The sequence below is a fragment of the Cetorhinus maximus genome, chromosome 21 (genome assembly GCF_964194155.1).
Source record: "Cetorhinus maximus chromosome 21, sCetMax3.hap1.1, whole genome shotgun sequence".
Lineage (NCBI taxonomy): Eukaryota > Metazoa > Chordata > Chondrichthyes > Lamniformes > Cetorhinidae > Cetorhinus > Cetorhinus maximus.
Window position 1 is genome coordinate 31,681,640 of NC_135899.1, and position 20,937 is coordinate 31,702,576.

Consider the following 20,937-nt stretch of genomic DNA (forward strand, 5'->3'; position numbering starts at 1 on the left):
TTGGTTTTAATTTCCAAAATTCCCTAGATTCGGAGAAGATTCCATTAGATTGGAAAAAAGCTAATGTAACTCCATTATTCAAAAAGGGAGGAAGACAGAAAACAGGAAACTACAGGCCAATTAGCTTAATATCTGTCATAGGGAAAAAGTTAGAAGCTATTGTTAAATACGTTATAGCAGAGCACTTAGAAAAAAATCAAGGTACTCAGGGAGAATCAACATGGTTTTTATAGAAGAAAATCATGTTCAACCAATTTATTGGAGTTCTTTGAAGATGTAACATGTGCTGTGGATAAAGGGGAACCTGTGGATGAACTGTATTTAGATTTCCAAAGGCCACATCAAAGGTTATTGTAGAAATTAAAAGCTCATGCTGTGGAGGTAACATGTTGACACTGATAGATTAGCTAGCTACCAGGAAACAGAGAGTAGGCATAAGTGGGTCATTTTTTGGTTGGCAAGAAGTGTCAAGTGATGTCCCGCAGGGATCAGTGCTCGGGCCTCAACTTTTAACAATTTACATAAATGACTTGGATGAAGGGACCGAAGGTATAGCTGCTAAATTTGCTGATGATGCAAAGATAGGTAGGAAAGTAAGTTGTGAAGCGAGCATAAGGAGGCTACAAAGGGGACATAGATAAGTTAAGTGAGTGGACAAAAATCTGACAAATGGATTATAATCTCAGCAAATGTGAAATTGTCCATTTTGGCCAAAAGAATAAAAAAGAAGCATGTTATCTAAATGATGAGAGATTGCAGAGCTCTGAGGTGCAGAGGGATCTACAAGCTCATGAATCACAAGAGGCTAGTATGCAGGTACAGCAAAAATTAGGAAAGCTAATAGAATGTTGTCCGTTATCGTGAGGGGAATTGAATACAAAAGTACGGAGGTTATGCTTCAGTTGTACAGGCCACTGGTGAGACCACATCTGAAGTACTGTGTACAGTATTGATCACCAGACTAATGCCTGGAATGGGTGGGTTGATTTATGAGGAAAGGTTGGACAGGCTAGGCTTGTATCCACTGGAGTTTAGATGAGTAAGAGGCAACTGGATTGAAATATATAAGACCCTGAGGGGTCTTGACAGGGTGGAAGTGAAGAGGATGTTTCTTCTTGTGGGAGAATCTAGAACTAGGGGTCACTGTTTAAAAATAAGGAGTCACCCATTTAAAATGGAGATGAGGCGAAATTTTCTCTCTCAAAGGGTTGTGAGTCTTTGGAACTCTCTTCTTGAAAAGGTGGTGGAAGCAGAGCCTTTGAATATTTTTAAGGCAGAGGTGGATAGATTCTTAGTAAGCAAGGGGGTGATAGGTTATCAGGGGTAGGCGGGATGCGGATGTGAGGTTACTATCAGATCAGCCATGATCTTATTAAATGGCGAAGCAGGCTCGAGGGACCGAATCGTCTACTCGTGCTCCTTGTTCGCATAACCCTTGGATAATACCATCAGGTACTAGGGATTTGTCAAGTTTTAGTCCCTTAAGTTTCTTCAATGCTTTATAGAAACTCTTATTATCTGTTTTTATATTCCTGGCTAGCTTTCTCTTGTACTCAAAATTTTCCCACCTAATTAATCTTTTACTCATCCTTTGCTGTTCCTTATATTCTGTCCAATCTTCTGGCTTTCACCTCTCTTTGCACAATTATAGTTTGATAGTATCTTCAACCTTTCTAGTTAACCATAAATGGTGTGTCCATCCCTTGGACATTTTCTTACTCATTGAAATGTATCTACCCTGTGTATTCTGAAATATCCTCTTAAATGTTTGCCAAAGCATCTCTGTTGACCTATCCCGTAACCTAATTTGCCAATTTACTTTAGCCAGCTCTGTTTTCATGCAGTCATAATTGCCTTTGTTTAAGCTTAAAAACATAGGCCTAGATTTCCCTGCCTCGTCGTGGGCGGTACCCGCCACGGGCAAGCTGGTGCCCCAGCCAGAAGTCCGTTGACTTGCGGTGGGACTGGAAGATCACAGCGACGGGCAGGTGCGGAAAATCCTGCCGATAATCTTGGACTATCTCCTCTCTGCCTCAAACTGAATGTAAAATTCAGTCATATTATGGTTGCTGCTACCTAGGGGATGCCTTCACTATGAGATCATTAATTAATCCCATCTCATTGCACAATACCAGGTCTAGTACAGTGTGCTCTCTGGTTGGCTCCAGAACATGCTGTTCTAAGAAACTATCCCGGAAACATTCTATGAACTCCTCAAGTAGGCTACCTTTGCCCATCTGACTTTTCCAGCCCATATGTAGATTAAAATCTCTCATGATTATCGCCATGCCTTTCTGACAAGCTCCCATTATTTCTTCCATTCTGCTCCACCCTACCATGTGGTTAGTATTAGGGGGCCTGTACACGACTCCCTCAAATGACTTCTTGCCTTTACCATTTCTCATCTCTACCCAAACTGTTTCCACATCCTGGTTTCCTGAACTTAGGTCATCCCTCTCTATTGTGCTAATACCATCATTAACTGAAAGGCCCACACCTCCACCTTTTCCTTGCTGCCTGTCCTTCCTAAATGTCCTATACTCTTTAATGTTCAGGTCCCAATCCATACCTTCCTGCAACCATGTCTCTGTAATGGCTATCAAATCATACTTATTTATTTCTATGTGCACTCTCAGTTCATCTGTTTTGTTTCAAATGCTTCATAAATTCAGATATAGAGCCTTTAGTTTTATCCTTTTATTCTTTTTATAACTTCTTTTCTTCAGTTGATTTACTGTTAGGTTTGTACTCTCTGTCCCTTCCTGTCACAGTCTGTTTTTCATTTCCTGTAATAATACCTTTCTCTTTTGCCTTGCCTCTGCTCTTTAGTTTACCACATCCTCCCAAATTTGTACCCTTGCCCCCATTACTTAGTTTAAAACCCTCTCTACTTCCCTAGTTATGCAGCTCATGAGTACACTGGTCTCAGCACGGTTCAGGTGCACACCATCTGAATGGTACAGATAACACTTTCCCCAGTATTGGTGCTAGCGTCCCACGAACCGGAATCTACTTTTCCCACACCGGTCTTTGAGCCATACATTCATCTCCCTAATCTGACATGTCCTATGCCTATTTGCACATGGCTCAGGTAATAATCCAGAGATTATGACCTTTGAGGTTTTGCATCTTAATTTAGCCCCAAGTTCCTCATTATTACTATGCAGAACCTCCTTCTCTGTCTATGTCGTTGGTACCAACATGGACTACAATGACTGGGTCCTTCCCCTTCCCACTGCAAGTTCCTGTCCATCCCTGAGCAGATGTTCCAAACAACACAGCCATCTAGGTTCACGCTATTTGCTGCAGAGAACAGTATCAATCCCTCAGACTATCCGTCCCCTACTACCAATACAACCCTTGTAACTCCCCCCACTTGAAAGGCTTCCTGTACCACAGTGCCATGGCCAGTTAGCTTATCCATCCTGCAGCCCCCACTCTCATCGAAACAAACTGAAAGAAACCTCAAACCTGTGGGACAATTGCAAGGGCTGAGGCTTCTGCCCTCTGGGTCTGCTTCCCTGCCTCACTTGCAGTCACACCCTCCTGTCCCTGACCACTGACCAAATCAGAACACTGTACCCTAAGGGGTGTGACTGCATCCTGGAATAAAGTGTCCAGGTAGCTTTCCCCCTTCCTGATATACTGCAGTTTCTGTATCTCAGCCTCCAGCTCAATACCTCGGAGCTAAAGTTCCTGCAGCCGCAAACACTTATTGCCCACCAGTATCCAGAAGCTTCCACATCCTGCAATTGCAGTACATCACCTGCCCTGCCTTCTCCAATATTTATTAATTAATTAATAATTGCCAATTAATTAATTATAATTAAGAAAGCCTAAACCTCCCAATAGATTTTGGCATTGCCAGTAAACTCTACAATAACAATAAAACAATGCAGTACTTACAATCCTGATGAAATTAATAATACCAGTTACTGGTTTACCTGCTCCTTCTGCTGCACTAAAGTGGAAATCAAATACCGGAGGCTGAAAAAACGTAGAAGGAGAAAAGCACCTTCTCATGACCCTTCACCGAACTCCCCACTCAGCACACTTTATTTATTGCAGAAAACCTTGCCTAAAGCAGCTTTTTCCCCCCATCCATCGAATTCCCACTTTGAACCAAATTCCTAAATATACTCACTCGGTGTCTGTCTCACTCAGGCCGAAGCCTCCCCTCACTGACCGTGCACTTCTTACTCTTCTAACAGAGGTAGGTGCAAAGATAGTTGTTGCACAGGTTATGATTTTACAAAAGTCCCAAGATTCTTATAACAGTTCCAGCAGATTGGAATTTAGCAAACGTAACACTAATATTCAAGAAGGGAAGAAAAGAGAAAACAGAGAACTACAGACCAATTAACCCGGCGTTAATCATCGGGAAAATGCTGGAATCTATTATTAAGGAAGTCTTAACGATGCACTTAGAGGGCAAAATCTTCTCCAACACTGTGATCCTGAACCCAACACCTCCTCCTGCTCTCACAGCATTTTCTTCTCGTGAGAAGTGGACGGGCAAGTTTCCAGATTCCCTAGCTGGACCCGAGGCTACGATAGAGGTGAACAAGTGCCAAGGCAGGGTGGTTAGAAGGCCCATCTCGACTCTCTGGGACATTGGCCCAGTCTTCTACATAGTTGTTAGGTACTCTAGCCCTCACCCCTCACTCCCCTCAACCCTCATGCTCACCATCCTCCACTCATGCCCCCATACCTCCTACAGACCCCATTCTCTATCCATGCCCCCATACATCCTAGAGACCCCATTCTCCATCTATGCCCCCATACCTCCTACAGACCCCATTCTCCATCCATGCCCCCCTCATATACCCTATCCATTTCCCCCCATCCCCATGCCTCCTCCGTATGCCTCGTAATCCCTACACCCCCATGCCCCCCCATATCTATTCCATGCCACCTCAGTGCCCCCATGTCCCATCCATACCACTTCCATTACTCCAGAAACCCTTCCATGCCCACCTTGTTGCATCCTCCATAACCAATCTCCCGGTATCCACTATGTACAGAAGAAATAAGCAGATTGAAAATCTGGCAAGTCTTTAAAATGCCCCTGAAACCAATAACATCTACTTTTGAACTGAGAAGATTTTTTTTCCAACCTCATATAAGTGTCAATAAACAATAGTCATTCATGTTATCAGTGTCAAAAGCTTTCATTCATGTCACATTTCTTAATCATTTGTAAATGAACACACAGGCATTGAAAAACCACATCAAAGAAAAAATAACTTATTACAAGGTAATAAATATGTCAATCAAACAAATAACCTGTGTCACCAGGCTCCTGCTGAGCTAAGTGCATTAGCCATTCTTGACCACAGCCAAGCATTCATAATGAGGCCATTTGTTCTGTTTCTGATGAAAGGTCACAACCTGAAACATTAACTCTCTTTCTCTTCACAGATGATGCCAGACTTGCTGAGTATTTCCAATATTTTCTGTTTTGTTTCAGATTTCCAGCATCTGCAATATTTTGTTTTTGGACTGGGGAGAACTTCCTCGCCCTTAATCAAGGTAGCACCTTAAGTCCACCCGAGAGGACAGAGAGGCCTCATTTTAATATCTCATCAAAAGATGGCATCTCTGACAGTACAATAATCCCTCAGTACTGCCCACTTGACAATGCAGCACTCTCTCAGTACTCATGCTCTGAAACTGCAGCACTCCCTCAGTACTGGCCCTCCGACAGTGCAGAACTCCCTCAATACTCACTCACTGACAGTGCAGAACTCCCTCAGTACTGACAGTGCAGCACCCCCTCAGTGCTACATTGGAGTGACAGCTTAGATTTTGTGCTGAAGCCTCAATTGTGTCTCAAATGTGCTCACTGCTACCTGTCCATGACCTCTCTCGATCCCTGCCCTAACCCAGTGTTGTCAGGCTACTAATCTGAGTTCCAGGGGTCGATGTTTTAAATTGCTGTTCATGTATAAAGTTTGCCTTTATTTCAATAGAAAATTGGTATCTCCTATCAGCAGACATGTGGGAATCTGGAGTGATGCTGACTCCTGGGCCATACAATGGCCAGAATTTCCCATGCCCGCTGGTGTTGGTCGTGTTGGGCATGAGTGGACAATATGGTGCTATTGGTTTCACAGCATGAAACCAGTTCCCAATCATCCACTCAACAAGCCGATGATGGGCCACATTCTCCACCATCGAACATCAGGAACCTCATTATAATATAGCAGCATATCATTACCAGGCCAGCCCCCCCTCCTCCCACCCCCCACTGCTGGATTGTCTGCTTACGTCGGCGGGAAAACACGCTGGCATGTTTCACAACAGCACACAAGCAATGTGCACCTGATGGGCTGCACTTCACTAGGGACTTCAAGGCTTGTTTGCCTACTTTGCTTCGGGCAATACTCGCAGTCATCAGTGCCAGGCTTCATGGACAGCACCTCATCACTTTTAGGGGGAGCTCACGGCAGGTCTCTACCTACCTGATCAGCCATGTGTGGGTGGCTTTTCAATGACTGCAGGACTAGGGCCTGCTTCGTGAAGGGGGAGAAGTGGCCTCAGGCAAGGGAAGAGGCTGCAGGACGAAGGCTGTATGGGGGAAGGAGGGTATCCCAGGGTGTGTGTGGGACACAAGTTGATCTGTGCAAGAGGCCTCAAGGTGGTGAGGGCTGAGGAAGCAGTCTCCAGAGGAGATGAGGCCAGATGGACTTGTGAGGGTATGTGTGTGAGAATGGGTGGTGATGACCCTTGAGCTGGCAGTGAGTGAGTTGCCAGTGAATGTGTGATGGGGTTGAGTGTGTGAGTTTAGAGAGATGAAATGGCTGCCATACCCTGGCTTCATAGATGAGATCATTCATCCCCTAACTGCATTGGATGGCCAAAGTCTCCCCTGCAGCATTGGCATTGATCACCACTGCCATCACTTACCAAGCTGAAATGGTAATGTAGTTGCCCCTCCTGCAGCCAGAATGCGGGTAGAGGACATCGCAGCAGGCCTCCAGTGTCCAAAAAGCACTCGAGAGCTGCCGTCTTCTTGCCTTTCAGGGCCACGTCCTCTTTGCTGCAGTCCTGGGCTGGAAGCACTGAGCATGGCTGTACCTTAAATCTGGTGCCAGATGTGACGATGCAACGAATGAGAGCCCATGTTTGGATATGCCATGTTTCCCGGGAATGCAGAAATAATGTGGCGGGTTTTGGACAATACCGTGTGAAAACCCGCCATTGCGGCCAGTGAGTAAAATGTCTTTTTACCCACTCGCTGCCACACACAGTGCAAATCTGGGACGATTCCGCCCGATATAATAATGGGAGATAGAGCAACAAACAAACAAACTAACACAGGCTGGGAATTTACCCAGGAACAGAGAGACAATACTGATATTATTCATATGTGTTTCAGATATCCCAGAAAACAATGGAATTATAACTGGACCAGTGATTGCTGCAGTGACTGTTATATTTGGAATAATTGGAATAGTCATCGTGAAGCGATCATGGAGAAGTAAGAATCAGAGAGAGGGGAATGTGGAACTGAGGGGACAGAGTGAGTGTGGGGCAATCTCCAGTACTGCGAGTACAGGACACTGAGAGGAGATAGTGAGAGAGAGGGGAATTATATGGAAATAAATAGCATTTATTGAAAAGAACAGGCTATTTGGGCCAACAGCTTTTTGCCAGGGTTTATACTTCACAAATGCCTCCTCCTACCATACTTTATCCAAACCTTTCAGCGTATTGTGTTATTCCTTTCTTTGTATTCTCTATTGTCACTTTCTCCTTTAATGTCCACAGATTGAATGTATGCCTCTTTCTTTGGTTTCAGTTTTGCTGTTTTTGTTAAAATCATCAACTCTCTGTCAATATTAGCCCATTTTCTCATTTTTGTTATTGAATTAGAAATTGGGCAGTGTGCAGGCAGCAGTGTGGAGTTAATGCCACATTAGATAAACTATGATCTTATTGAATGGTAGAGCAGGCTCAAAGGGCCAAATGGCCTTCTCTTGCCTCTATTTTTTAGGATCTTATTTGCATTGGAGGCGATCGAGTGAAGGTTCATTAGATTGGTCCCTGGGGTGAGAGAGTTGCCCTATGATGAGAGGTTGAGTAAATGGGCTTATTTTCTCTTGAGTTTTGAAGAATGAGAGGTGATCTCATTGAAACATAAAAGATTCTGAAGAGCATTAATAGGGTAGACACAGAAAGGTTGTTTCCCCTGGCTGGGGAAACTAGAACTTAGGGGACACATTCTCAGGGGACAATCATTTAGGACTGAGATGAGGAAAAATAACTTCACTCAGAGTGTTGTCAATCTTTGGAATTTTCTACCCAGAAGGGTTGTGGATGCTCCATCATTGAACATATTTAAGACTGAGATAAACAGGCCTTTTTTGTCCCTTAGTGAATCAAAGGATATGAGAAGCAGCTGGGAAAATGGAGTTAAAAACCAAAGATCAGCCATGATCATATTGAATGGTGGAGCAGGCTTGACAGGCCATATGGTCAACTCCCTGTTCCCATTTCCACTGTTCTTATGTTCACAGGTTTCCATTGTAACCTCTCAACCACTTTTGCCCAGGATAAAAAATATACTTCAGTTTAAAATTCACCAGAGTTAACATATCTCAGTGGATAACATGTAGTGGAAAAGTATTTGCAATTAAAGCTCCTTACTCTTGTCCATAGAAACTGATAAAACAGGAATCCCACAGCAACCATGCCATATGAATCCTGGGAAAGGACATCAAATTGGTGAGATTCCAAGTTTTACAAAATACTGTTTAAATTATTAGCCTATTAATGTTCATGTTTACACTTTTCTCAAAAATAGTGCAGTTGACTGTGCTTAATATTTTAATTAGATTCAGCACAACCATTTCTGGAGACCGACCCTACTCTATCATCACCATGGATAATAAGTGGAACTGGAGCTGACTGAACCCCACCCTCAGCTCTAACCAGAGCCTCTTCAGACCCAGTGGAAGGTAACAAACCCACAGCTGAGCAGGAACAGAGTTCAGTCCAAATAGACGCTTCAAATCCTGCAAACAATGTTTCTGATGTAAATACAATAAAATGTAACCTAGGTAACAACATGACAGAACTCCTAACAAATTACGAGGAAGGGGAAATAACACAGAGTTTACTGAGGCACTGTGATCCACGTTGAAAAAAGCCCTGGAAGTAACCCAACATTAGAAAACTAATCAGAGCCCTGAGAATTTGGAGGGACTGGCAGTCATTGCCAGGGACATGGGAACAGAAACAGATGAGGATGACAAGCTGTATCCACAAGGTCAGAAAACATTTACAATCGTATGGAAAAAGAACCTATTTACCAATGCAGAATTGGAAATCATCATTTCAGGGTTTCAAACAGTGAGGGAAAAAAATCATTGGGAAAAAACTAGAACTGGAAACTGTGCAGTACATCAAAGGTGGGATTTTGGCTCTGATGTTACATTTGAAGGAGAGACACAGTTTTAATAAGTATTACCGATATGTACAACTGAATTTGTCATTTGAAAACAATTGTCTTTAAGAACAAGTTGTCCAACACTGTGCAGCCACAAGTGATGTAAAAGCACCAATCATTCATAAGAGATTGTGCAAACAGGTTCTGGTTCATTTGTTAATTCTAGACACATGTGAACATACTTATAAAGGTATAAAGCTCGAAGACATCAGAGCTGTGTGTCTGTGTTCTGCTTCAGGACGAAGTGAAACTGAGGCTGGATCACCTGACACACTTCCCTTAAATTTATGTCATGCTACTATCCCTTAAAGGAATGTTATGAACATACGAACAAGGAGCAGGAGTAGGCCATTCAGCCCCTTGAGCCTGCTCTGCCATTTAATAATATCATGGCTGATATGATAATAACCTCAAATCTGCATCCCACCTACCACCAATAACCTATCACCCCTTGATTACGAAGAATCTTTCTACCTCTGCCTTAAAAATATTCAAAGACTCTGCTTCCACCATCTTTTCAGGAAGAGAGTTCCAAAGACTCACGACTCTCTGAGTAAAATAATTTCACCTCATCTCTGTTTAACATGGGTGACCCCTTATTTTTAAATAGTGACCCCTAGTTCTAGATTCTTCCACAAGAGGACACATCCTCTCCACATCCTCCCTGTCAAGGTCCCTCAGGGTCTTATATGTTTCAATATTACAACATACCCTTTCTTTTTAAAGATACTTGACCCCTTCCAATGAAGTATACCTGTTTACAATACATATTCATGTTTTGTTTATCATTACATAATGCTAGAAATGGTATTTTTTAGAATTATATAGAATGCTAATGGAACTAGCTGGCACAGCATTTAATTCTCTCTCTCACACTCTGAAAATAAAACATAAACAATTTTTAAGAGTCAGGGACCAAGACAAGGTGGAGATAAAGGTCACAATGATTGCGCTCCCCCCATTGAGGTCTCTAAATATCTAGAAACATTTCCTGAACCACAGCAGAAAGCCTGCTGGCACCCTGCGTACCACAGTGACCTCAAGCCGGGGTGTTGAACAGCGGGGGGAAGTAACCACCCTGCCATCTTGTATACCTGACCTGTATCCATTGGTCAGAATCATTTGATCAGGTGATTGACACAGGGTAAAATACCAGCCCCCCATAAATAAAGTATATGAACAAGTCCTTGTCAGCTGGCAGTGCTCATCAGGCAACTGCCTTCTTCAGGTGAAAGATGGACCAGGAAAGCTGGAGGAAAACCGAGGGAAGAGTTCCCTAACACTTCGACTAGAGAGCAGAATGCTGCTATGACAAGCTACTGAGATCAGCACACTCTGTGCCAACTGTCCATTCATCCTCTGGGATCAGTGTACCGCTCTCAACTGTCACGGGTCATGCACTTTTTCTGTCTATTTAGCTAATGCATCATATCTAAACTGTTACTTCTTAATAAACTAAGTTAAAATCACTTATGAATAACCTGTGTGGTTTTAAAGGCTAATCTTGTGGTAAAACTACTAATTAATTGATAGTTATTTAATTATAACTTAATTAGTTTATTTAACCTTAGTTTCTGGGCTGGGGTCCAACTATTCATATGAGTTGATGGATCAAAGTCTCCGCTGCCAATGGTCCTTATCTGTTGTTTTCATAGCTATATACAGACCTGTGCAGATCTGTCTTCATTTAAAACTACAAAAGTAATTCTGGCGAGCTAATCTTAATTTAATGTAAAGACAACAGTAACGTAATAAGTATAACTAATAATGTCAGTTCTCTTAATGATCAAGGGTTAAATCTTCAATTGCCATTAAAAGACATACTGCTTGCAATTTGATATTATTGGCACACATTTCAATACATTGTATTACTGTAAGGTACATGCAGTAATTAGGTGAACTTAACAGAAGTTTTTCAAAATTACAGTGTCATGTATTTTAAGTGACTGATTTTCAAAAGTGGTATTAATCTAGTGTTATAGAATTAATTTTCCAGGCAACTTTTCTTGGTGGAAACATTGAACTTTATTTACAAGACAGCAGCAGCAGCTACATGTGTGCATCAAACTCTATAACTAGAAAAAAAACTCCCCCTAGAGGTTCCCCACACTGCTAACTGATTGGTTTACACAGATCATGTGATCTTACAATACAGGATTATTCTTAAAACTACAATCCTAATGTTTATCAGAAACTATAATTACTACATTCCTCCCTCCTTAACTTTTCTTTGCATTTTGTATTTACAAGTATTTTTATCTTATGACATTACAATATTTACACAGGTAATAAAATTACAAGTTCAGTCTTTCAGGTGGTTTCTTGATCCATGTGGAATGTCGTAGCTCCACGACTTCTGATTCTTTGACAGGAACCACATTCTCTGGAATCGCATTAACATCAGGCATATGCAGTTCAGTGTCGACCATTCCGATAGAGACATCGGGCCTGTCTGTCCTTGGTTGAGCAACTTCAACAGGACCCACAGGTTCAACAGGTGGAACATCATTTTGATGGGGTATCTCCCTTCTTCTTAAATGATCCACATGCTTACGTGTGATCCAGCGCTCAACTTCTATGTGGTACGACAATGGTCCAGTCACAGAACTCACTTTACCAGCTAACCACTTTGGTCCTCCACCAAAATTCCTTACATATACTACTTCTCCAGCAGTAAATTGTCGCTCATGACTATGCAAATCATGAGTTGTTTTTTGATTCCCTTGGCTTTTCTCCACCTTCCCATCCAAATTGGGAAGTATCAGGCTTAGTCTTGTTCAAAAACGGCGCCTCATCAGTAACTCTGCAGGTATTGCACCTGTAGTAGTGGGGGGGTTGTTCTGTAGTGAAATGGAAATGAGCAAGTTTAGTTTCCAACGATTCACCTGTTAACTTTTTCATTCCCGCCTTAAAAGTTTGTACTGCTCTTTCCACCAATCCGTTAGATGATGGATGGTATGGTGTAGTTTTCACGTGGTTGACACCATTCAGGCTGACAAACCTTTGAAATTTAGCGCTAGTAAATGCAGTACCATTATCTGAGACGATTACTTCTGGCAATCCATTTTAGAAAAGTTTTGTCGTAATTTTTCTATAGTAGCACCTGACATTTGCAACTTAACCTCATAAACGTTCAACCACTTGGGATGAGCATCTATAATCAGTAACAATATGGTTCCAAGTAAAGGACCAATGTAACCTATGCCCAATTTCACCCAGAGTCTACCAGGCCACTCCCATGGGTGTAATGGAGCTGCCATTGGCAACTTCTGTAGCTGTTGGCATTGCACACACTGTTTAACCATCTTCACAACATCACTGTCCGTTCCCAGCCACCAAAGATAACTTTGCGCTATTGTCTTCATTCTTGAGATCCCCAGATCGGCACTCTGCAACTCTACTAAGTTCATAATGGAATACCATCTTGACTGCTCATTTCATGTCTTTGGTTGAAAAATGACTTCAATTCATCAGAGACTGGTTCCTGGGACCATCCATGTGACACTTGGCCTCTCACTCGAGACAGGATCACAATTCGCCCTGTTTCTTAACTGCCTGGTACAGACTGGTGAGGAATCCAGGAAATTCATCACTAATATGAGCGCTTGGGGAATTGAGACATGGATATTGTTCTCTTGCAAAGGAGAGCGACTTAGGGCATCGGCATAGGCTACATGAATCCCTGGTCTATGCACAAAGGTATATTCATATGCTGCTAAAATTAGGGCCCATCTTTGAATTTGTGCCGAAACTATGAGAGGGATAGCCTTTTCCTTGCTAAATAAGCCCAAAAGTAGTTTGTGGTCTAATACTATCATTAAGTGTCACCCATGCATGTAATGGTGGAATTTTTTTACACCAAAAATAATCGCCAGACCTTCCTTTTCAATCTGAGAGTATCCTTTACAGCTGTGATAAGTGTCCTGGATACATAGCCTATCGGCCTCTGTACCGTCGTCCATCTTGTGAGATAGTACCGCTCCCACTCCATAGGGGGACGCATCGCAGGTTGGCACCAATTCCTTTGTCGGGTTGTAGTGCAGTAACAAATTTGAAGAGTGCAAGAGCTGTTTTACTTTCATGAAGGCTTCTTCTTGGGGTGACTTCCAAACCAAATGCTGGTTTTTCTTTAGCAGTGAATGTAGAGGGGCCAGAACTGTGGATAAATTTGGTAGAAATCGGCCACAATAATTTACCATCCTTAAAAATGATTTAAGTTCAGAGGCATTCTTAGGTGCAGGTGCCTCTCTGATTGCTTTAACCTTCTCTTCAACAGGGTGTAACCCTTGGGCATATACCAGTGGCTAGAAGGAATGACTTCATTTTCCTGAAAAGTACTTTTTCCTTCTTTAGGCACATTCCTGCTTCTAAAAATCATTTCAGGACTTCCACTAGATTAGCCAAGTGTTCCATTTCCATGAATCCAGTTGCTAACTCCATCGTTCTTTGAAAAATGGCAAGGGCCGAAGAAACACTGAAGGGCAGGTGTGTGTATTGATGTAACCCTTTGTGGGTGTTTATGGTCACAAATTCTCAGGAGGCATCTTCCAGTCCCAGTTGCTGATATGCGTGACTCATGTCAAGCTTTGTATATGGTGTCCCTTCTGCTAGTTTGGCATAGAGGTCTTCAATCTTGGGAATAGGGTACTTGTCCAGTTTGGCTGCTCTGTTGCCCGTTAGTTTATAGTCCCCACAGATCCAGACGGTCTGATTTGGTTTTAGGGCAGGGATTATGGGTGCTGCCCACTCTGAGAACTGAACTGCTTTTATGACAACCAACCTCTCTAGCTGGTTCAACTGTGTCAACCTTCTCTCTCAGGGCGTATGGCACTGGTCTTGCTTTCAAGAAGCGAGGAGTTGCTTCTGGGTCCACTTAAATCTTGGCCTATAGGCCTTGGATTTTTGCCAGTTTATCCTTGAAGACGATGTCATATATTTTTAGCAGCTCTGGCAGCTCCCCCTGCTCGCAACTGGAAGATTTTGGACCAGTTTAATTTAATCCTTTTCAACCAATCACAACCTTCAACTTCTATCAACATCACTGGTAACTGTGCCGATTGGTGTCTATCATAACAGGTACACTGGTGATACCGTTTACCTGTATTTCTTCACCTGTGTAGGTTTTCAACTTGGCAGAAGTTTGTTCCAAATTTAATTGTTGAGCACTTTTATTTAAATATCTGAAAGTGTGTTCTCCTACTATAGTGGTAGAAGCACCCCTGTCTACTTCCATTTTTAAGGGTTTGTAATGTGACAATAATTGACTCTGTCTTCCTAACTTTCATGCTGGATAAGGAATAAATGTCAGAATTGGTTGTTTCTGGCACTTCCACACTATATGCTTTATTGGACCTCATTTGTTGCCTGGAAGCCTGTTTTAATCTCACTTTGCAATGTTTCAATGTGTGTCCACTTTTGTGACAAAAATAACAGTCCACGTTTTTAAATTGCCAATTGTGAGGAGTATGATTGCTTTCACATTGATAAAAATTAGTTTTCAAATTTGCTGTTGAGTTGTTTCCTCTAAATTTTCGGTTAGTGGCACTTGTTTCCCGTTTCGCGGCAGAGTCCCGGCTTTTCGCACCACCTTCGGCTGACCGTCCAACTAGGAAAACAGTGCCATTTTGCGCATCCTGAATCACTTGTGAATTCCTTACAACGTTTTACATCACAAGCGCTATTTCTAACGCTTTCCTAAATCAATATCAACTTTTGCTAGCAATCTTCACAGAATAGCATCCTCTTGCACGCCATAGACCAAACGATCCCTGAGCATCTCATTCAGGGCTTCACTGAAATCACAATATTCCATTAGTTGTTTTCATTTCACCACATAGATAGCAATTGTCTCCCTCGGGGCTCTATTCCGTGAATTGAACCTGAGCCTCTGCATTGTGACTGAGGGCTCGGGTTGGAAATGTCCTATCACGAGGTCTATTAATTCACTGAAGGCCTTCAAATCAGGGGCACTGGGGGCCATCAAGCTTCTAATTAATCTGTAGGTTTTGCTCCCACAAATACCTAGGAGTATCGGTCTCCTCTTTTCCTCCCTCATGATTTTGATGGCTTGAAAGTAAAACTCAAGATGTTTTATATATTGAGACCAGTCATCTGTGGCTGCCTCAGAGAGATCGATTCTGCCAAACTGTGGCATCTCGGATGAGTATATCTTCCTTTCCTTTTAATTATCTTAGCTACTCACAATCGCTGGGCAAAGGACAGCACTGGATCTGATTGATCCTTGTCGCCAGTTTGTTATAGAGTTGATTTTCCAGGCAACTTCTTTTGGTGGAAACATTTAACTCTATTTACAAGACAGCAGCAGCAGCTACATGTGTATATCAAACTCTATAACTAAAGGAGAACTTTCCCCTAGAGATTCCTTGTGCTGCTAACTGATTGGTTTACACAGATCATGTGATCTTACAAGTTAGGATTATTCTTACAGCTACAGTCCTATCGTTTATCAGAAACTAACTACTACATATAGTCAAGACTTTTATAACAACTATTAATTCTTCTTGTCTTCAAAATTAATTGAAGTTCACTATCTTAAAATCATCTGTTGCTGGCTTGTCTAATTCATTGTCAGTATGACAATATGTAAAGCAATTACTGTCAAGGAATCACATGTTACTTATAAGAGGGTTTCCTTTGGCCCTGTTAGTTTATTCAGTGAGTTTAGACAGAAAATGATTGATTGTTGCTTTGAAAAATTACCATCTAAGCTTACTTACTATAGAAATGATGAATCTATGAGTCTCTAAAGTATAGAGGTAATCTGCTAGCGTGCCCAGATCTTGTAATGGTAACGTTGTCTGGAGGTTTCTTTAATTGATCACAGTGATTTGTGAGATTGTCATTATTGGATGTTGTTCTTGGTTGCATTTGGGACCTTGTCCTAGATGCACTAGGATTGCACACGGAGAGTTTTACAGCTTCCATGTCTGTAGATACACGTCTTTTCGAATTCGCAGGGATAGTATGTTGGCACTTACCCTGTGTCAATCTTGGCCAATAACAGGTAGTTGCCGACTTTCTTAGGACAGATAATTTGAATCTTGGCAAACACTTTGGATGGTGAGATGGAACTTTTGTGTTCCACAAGGTTGATGGTGTAAAACATGTTCACCTCTCTTCGCCTCGTCATGCACATCATTGTCACTTGTCAACCACCTCATGTACATGTTTTCCATGGGATACCAGACATTCATTTCTGTTATTTGAAGGTACCCATTGTGTATGGTCTGTTTGGATTTCTCTTTGTAGCTGCATCAGTCTTTGCTCTAGTGCACTGCCGCTGTGTAATAACTTGATGGGGTAGCAGGTTTGGTGAAGAAAAGGCTAAACTTTATCTAGGAGACATGTAGAGGTCCTTACATGCTAGATGTGATCTCTCTGTCAGAAGCCCCACTCACAGGATTACCCATGCAATAAGCTTATTGGTCGAAGACCCCGCAATCGCATCACATGATAAGTGATTGACAGGAGGGAGAGACAATACATCTAGTTACTATACTTCCTCCCCCTTTAAGTTTCTTACATTTACAATAAAAAAAATCAGAAAATCCAGCAAGCGTTTGTACAGTCTCTGGTGAAAGCTGTTCCATTGTCAGAAACAATAATCTCAGGTAAACCATACATACTGAAGGAATGACGCAGCTTTTCAATAGTTGCGGCTGGAGTTGGCGTTTTTACTTCGTAGACATCAAGCCATTTCAAATGTGCATCGATGATTAATAGGAACATGGTGCCTAGAAACAGTCCCACATAGTCAATATGCAGTCTAACCCAAGGTGGATCAGGCCATTCCCATGGGTGAAGAGGAGCTGAAACAGGCAGCTTCAGTTGCTGCTGGCAAAGGGAACAGTGTTTAACCACGCTCTCGATGTCACTGTCTATTCCTGGCCACCAGACATAGCCACGTGCCAGCATCTTCATCTTCGATATGCCTGGGTGTGCACTGTGGGGCTCTGCCAAGATTGACACTTTACCCTGTGAGAGGGCCCCACAGCAAAATTCCATCCTGACAACTCAGTTCAGTGTTTCTGGAATAAAATGGCCGTGAGTCATCAGACACAAGTGTTCTTGACCGTCCTTGTAAAACAAAGTCTTTGACTTTTTACGGTAATGGGTCTCTGTTCATCTAATTCTTGATCTGTTTGGCACATACAGGTGATGGATCTAAGAAATTTAACAATAACACTAACTCTTGTGGAACGGGTGTATTGATAAGAGTACCCGGTAATGGAAGATGACTAAGTGCATCTGCATTGGCTTTATGCCAGCCAGGGCGGTACATGAATGTGTACTCATAAACTGATAGCATCAAAGCCCAATGTTGGATTCTCGCTGAAGCTATAGGTGGAATAGCTGTGTCTTTGCTGAACAAACCCGTCAGTGGCTCATGCTCAGACACAATTGTAAAATGTCGTCCTAAGGTATTGGTGAAACCTCCTGACACCAAATACAACCAACCTTCTTTTTCCAATTGAGAATAGCCCTTTTTAGCTTGGGAAAGTGTTCTTGAAATGTAGCCAATTGGTCTTTCTGATCCGTCCTCCATTTAATGTGATAGAATGACTCCTACACCATAAAAAGCATCACACGTCAACACTAGCTCTTTAAATGGGTCACAACGTACCAACAAGCATGATGAATGAAGCAGTTTCTTTTGCCGTTACAAAGGCTTCTTCTTGCTGTGAACCAGTGGTGGTTCTTCCTCAGCAACAAAGGCACTGAATGGTCACATGCGGCTTGGGTTGAAAGTGCAATTTCACGAGTTCCACTAACTCACTGTATGACTTAGAACTGGGTGCGTTCGGGGCAGTCAGGTTTCCAATCAGGTTATATGTGTTGCTTCCACGTGCACTCAGCAGGAGAACTTTACGTTTTTCTTCAGCGGGAATTTCATTCACCACAAAATAAAACCCGAGGCGCTCAACACACTGACTCCAATCTTCAATGTTAGCATCGAATGGATCGATTCTTCCAAACAGCGGCATGACTGGTAAATATTGTTCAACTTAATTTTACTCACATCAGCCAGGGTGAAGTACACAGCAGAAGTCTGGTTTATCCATGTCTCCAAATCTATTCACTTGATGGAGCAGCAGGTTGGGTAAAGAAAAGGCTAAACTTTATTTAGGAGACATGTAGAGGTGCTTGCACACTCAACGCGATCTCTCTGTCGGAAGCCCCGCCCACAGGATTACCTACTCAACAAGCTTATTGGTCGAAGGCCCTGTAATCATATCACATGATGAGTGATTGACAGGAGGGAGGGACATGCTTTGCAGAATTGATGGAAAGCTGAGAATCAAGTTCTACACAGGTTGAACACCTCAGGATTAACAGAAGGAGAGCTAAAGGATCCCCCAAAGATATGGACTACAATGGAAGCCCAGTTCAGAATCAGGTTAAACTTCCGAATTGATCGACAAGAGTTCATGTCACTTCGACAACAGTGCACAGGATCCATAGACCACTTCATCAGAGATGCAGAGCGTACCACACTGTGATTTTTCAAACGTAGAACTAGCAGATAGAATTGTTGAGTTGGTGATCACATCCATGCCCATGGAACCATTTCAGTAAGATTGTCTTAGTGCATGCAGAAATCCACACTTTCCACGTCTTGCTGGGTTTGGGTATTCTAGTAATTGTGTCAGCAGTTGGGGTGGTACATAGGACCTGTCAGCTTTGTCGACCTGCGAGGATCAGTTCATGCTTACGTCCATCCTTAATTAGCTCTTTGATGCTCTATATTTTGGTCTTGTCTAGCAGATCTTTCTGGAAGGTTTTCATGGGAGTGGATATGATGACCAACTCAATAATTTTGTCTGCTAGCTCTGCATTTGAAAAATCACAGTATGTACCCGTTTCTCTGTATCTACTGACCAAGTGGTCCATGGATTCAGTAGACTGTTGTCTAAAACGCATGAATTCTAGTCGGTGAATATGAAGTTTAACCTGTTTCTGAACTGGTCTTCTAATGTAATCCATATCTTTTGGGGACCGAAAGCCAATGGAGTTTCGGCTGGGCCACTGAATCTCCCACAGCAGGTCCTGCCACAGCAGGGCTGGAAAATCCCAGCCTTTAGCTCTTCTGCTGTCAATCCTGATGTGTTCAGCCTGTGTAGACCTTCATTCCCAATTGCTAGGTGAATTTTTATGGCTTACTTGTCTGGCTCAGACGCACATGAATCAAGAAACCATATCTCTGTACGCTGTTTAAACATGTTTAATTCGGGCAGTGGGTCAGCTGCTTCCTAATTCAAACTGGGGATTGTTGTGAACATTTTGACAATAACCCTTTGACCTTCCTTTTCCTGTAGTGCCTGGGATGAGTGCTGCTGTAGCTGCTTTTATACTTTTTTCCGAAATTCCGCCTGTTATAATCACAACTTTCTCTGGCCTGGTTTTTATGACAGCTTTGTTTGTTTTTTGATTTGTTGGACTTTCCCTCACTCGCTATCAGTCCAGCCCACACCCTGGACGCTCCCCTTTCCTGACGGAGCTAACCTGGCGCTGGTCCTCTCGACGCACTGACCCACTCACTGAACTGACAGGCTTTGCACTGCAATTTCAGCATGAGGGATCCGTCTGCTCACCAGCTCTTTACTTGAGCACTATCCTGGCGCTGTGTCTTTGAAGCTTTTCTGTACTGTCACTACGCTGTGATTTTAATTCTCTCTAACGCTGCAACTCCATTGCCGTCTGACCAGAACATTGAGAATCATCTCATGCCATGTAGTATGATCTAAAACCACTCGCCATGTCATAGCTGTATTTAATCTTGCTGCCAGGCTGAGAAATATGTTGCTTAGAAGTAACCACTGCTGCACACCATGTCGTGTGCTTTTATAATGATATAAAGGCACCAGTCACTCATAATGAATTGTGCAAACATGTTGTGGATTAATTTGTTAATTCTAGGCACATGTGAACATAGTTGTAAAGGTATAAAGCTTGAGGACTTCAGAGCTGTGTGTCTGTGTTCTGCTCCAGGCCAAAGTGAAACTGAGACTGGATCACATGACACACTTCCCTTAAAGTGATGTCATGCTTCTATCCCTTAAAGGAATATTACAACAGATGAGAATGACAAACTATACTCACAAGGTCTGAAAACATTTATAATTGTAGCAAAAACTTTCACGAATACAGGATTGGAAATCGTCATTTCCGGGTTTCAAATAGTGAGAGAAAAAAATCATTGGTAAAAAAACTAGAACTGAAAATTGTGCAGCATATGAGGCACCACATCAATTGGCTCTGATGTTACATCTGAAGGAAAGAGACAGTTTTGATGATTATCACCGATATATAAACCACACCATGTCATTCGAAAAAGACTGGCTGAAAGAACAAGTTAGACAGCACTGTGCAGCCACAAATGATAAACCAGTTCCTCTGCTGTGCTCTCTTGTGCTGGATATTCTGGGCGAGGTTATCAATCGGGTAAGGGAAGCTCTCGAGGA

General features: G+C 42.4%; 1 protein-coding gene across 1 annotated transcript in view; it reads left to right on the forward strand.

Annotated features, from left to right (window-relative positions):
• LOC144695821 (class I histocompatibility antigen, F10 alpha chain-like) overlaps positions 1-10,921 on the forward strand; it is a 55,948-nt gene extending 45,027 nt beyond the window's left edge. Inside the window, exons 5-7 of the mRNA XM_078566837.1 lie at positions 7,382-7,483; positions 8,665-8,730; positions 8,841-10,921. Of these exons, the coding sequence (XP_078422963.1) occupies positions 7,382-7,483; positions 8,665-8,730; positions 8,841-8,917 (245 nt within the window). The 3' untranslated portion in view covers positions 8,918-10,921. The remainder of the gene's footprint in view (positions 1-7,381; positions 7,484-8,664; positions 8,731-8,840) is intronic.
• The last annotated feature ends 10,016 nt before the right edge of the window (positions 10,922-20,937 follow it).